Source organism: Plectropomus leopardus, unplaced genomic scaffold (genome assembly GCF_008729295.1).
Source record: "Plectropomus leopardus isolate mb unplaced genomic scaffold, YSFRI_Pleo_2.0 unplaced_scaffold17179, whole genome shotgun sequence".
NCBI classification, from domain to species: domain Eukaryota; kingdom Metazoa; phylum Chordata; class Actinopteri; order Perciformes; family Serranidae; genus Plectropomus; species Plectropomus leopardus.
Window position 1 is genome coordinate 1 of NW_024618475.1, and position 1533 is coordinate 1533.

Genomic DNA, 1533 nt, shown 5'->3' on the forward strand with positions numbered 1-1533 from the left:
TCAACGTAGCCTCCAATCGAAGGTTTTAATCTTCTTCTTTCAGATGTTCAGAATGACTTCCTGTCTGTTGTCCCTCGTCTTTACTTTGGTGTCCTCCGTCATGGCCGCCAGCCAACCTGCCGGCTGCAAAATCCGCATCACCGACAAAGGACTGGAGATGTGTGAGTATGGGATTACAATCCACAGAAAACCCAGACCTGAATGGATCCAAACTACCATCAGGATTTAAGATACAGAGCCAATCTGTAATCCAGATCTAAACCATAATCCAGATCTAAACTAAAATCCATATCAAAGATATGACCCAGATCCAAACATAATCCAGATCTAAACTATAATCCAGATCTATAATATATAGAACTATAGAGTGACGCAGTGAAATTTGTCTGTGGTCCAACCCTGAAGCTTAAGTCTTCCTGGTTCTTCTGGGTTTTTCTGTTGGATTTTTGGATCGTTGCAGAAAACAAATGTTTATGAATCTATCTAATCGTTTTGTTCAGCAGATAATTTTCATCGATGAACTCCACTTTTAGGATGTTTGAAGCCGAAATACAGTCAGCAGCAGTAAAAACCAAACGTCAGGCTGTAAACACACACCACAGTCACATGACTCAGCGTCTCCACCACAGTCACATGACTCAGCGTCTCCACCACAACGAGCCATGTCCATCCAACAAACCCAGTGGCTTTGAGACTGGGGAACAGGAGGAGCTGACATTCTGGTTAATCTCTGGGTTCTTGTGCTGGTCTCTGGGGTTCTGTGTAATCCAGACTGTAAATGGTGGATCTGTAGTGACGTTCTTTAGCATTTCTAGTGGTTGAAGAACTGACAGTAGGTGTTTTGTGTTTTCAGTGAAGTCTGAGACTGAGAAGTTTGTTGAGGAGGAGCTCAGTAACATCAGTATGCCTGAGATGAAGGGCCAAGAGGGACGCTTCCAGTACACCATCACTGAGTACAAACACAGCTTTGGATCTCCACAAATACTTGTACACGCAGTAATCAGTGTGTATTAATATCTCCTCTTTTTCTTGTCTGTCCACAGTGTGAAGATCAGAGAGCTGAACCTGACTCACGCTGACCTGCAGTTCATTCCAGACGTCGGTTTATTGTTCGATGTTCAGAACTCATCAATCTCACTGAGTTTCCACCGTCGAATCCTCTACTGGTTCTTGTTAGTTCTTTGAGAGAACACAGACTTAACACAAACATTCAAATGAGTCATAGTTCTTAAACAGAACATGGATCTACCTAAATTATTTAACACTGTAGAACATTATTATCACTCTAAGAGTTAATTCTACATAACACTGTTGCATCTCTAACAGTTAATCCAGTAGAAGACTGATATAACTTTTAATGTTCTACTGCAGAACTAACATGACTCAGAGTTATCCTTTAAAACACAATATAATATAATCCTTATGATGATGGTGACATGATGATGATGACGATGGTGACATGATGATGATGGTGGTGATGATGATGATGATGATGGTGACATGATGATGATGGTGGTGATGATGATGATGATG

General features: G+C 41.2%; 1 protein-coding gene across 1 annotated transcript; it reads left to right on the forward strand.

The window, feature by feature from the left end:
- The first annotated feature begins 6 nt into the window (after positions 1-6).
- LOC121964786 (phospholipid transfer protein-like) lies at positions 7-1468 on the forward strand. The gene is made up of 3 exons (XM_042514974.1): positions 7-161; positions 854-953; positions 1044-1468. The coding sequence occupies exons 1-3, from the start codon at positions 44-46 to the stop codon at positions 1183-1185; spliced, it is 360 nt and encodes a 119-aa protein (XP_042370908.1). The 5' UTR covers positions 7-43; the 3' UTR covers positions 1186-1468.
- Positions 1469-1533: the final 65 nt, after the last annotated feature.

Excerpts from the sequence above, each read along its gene's own strand:
- LOC121964786 (XM_042514974.1), top strand. The coding sequence starts at position 44 with ATGTTCAGAATGACTTCCTGTCTGTTGTCCCTCGTCTTTACTTTGGTG. Across the intron at positions 162-853 it reads CGACAAAGGACTGGAGATGT|TGAAGTCTGAGACTGAGAAG; the intron begins GTGAGTATGGGA and ends TTGTGTTTTCAG. Across the intron at positions 954-1,043 it reads TTCCAGTACACCATCACTGA|TGTGAAGATCAGAGAGCTGA; the intron begins GTACAAACACAG and ends GTCTGTCCACAG.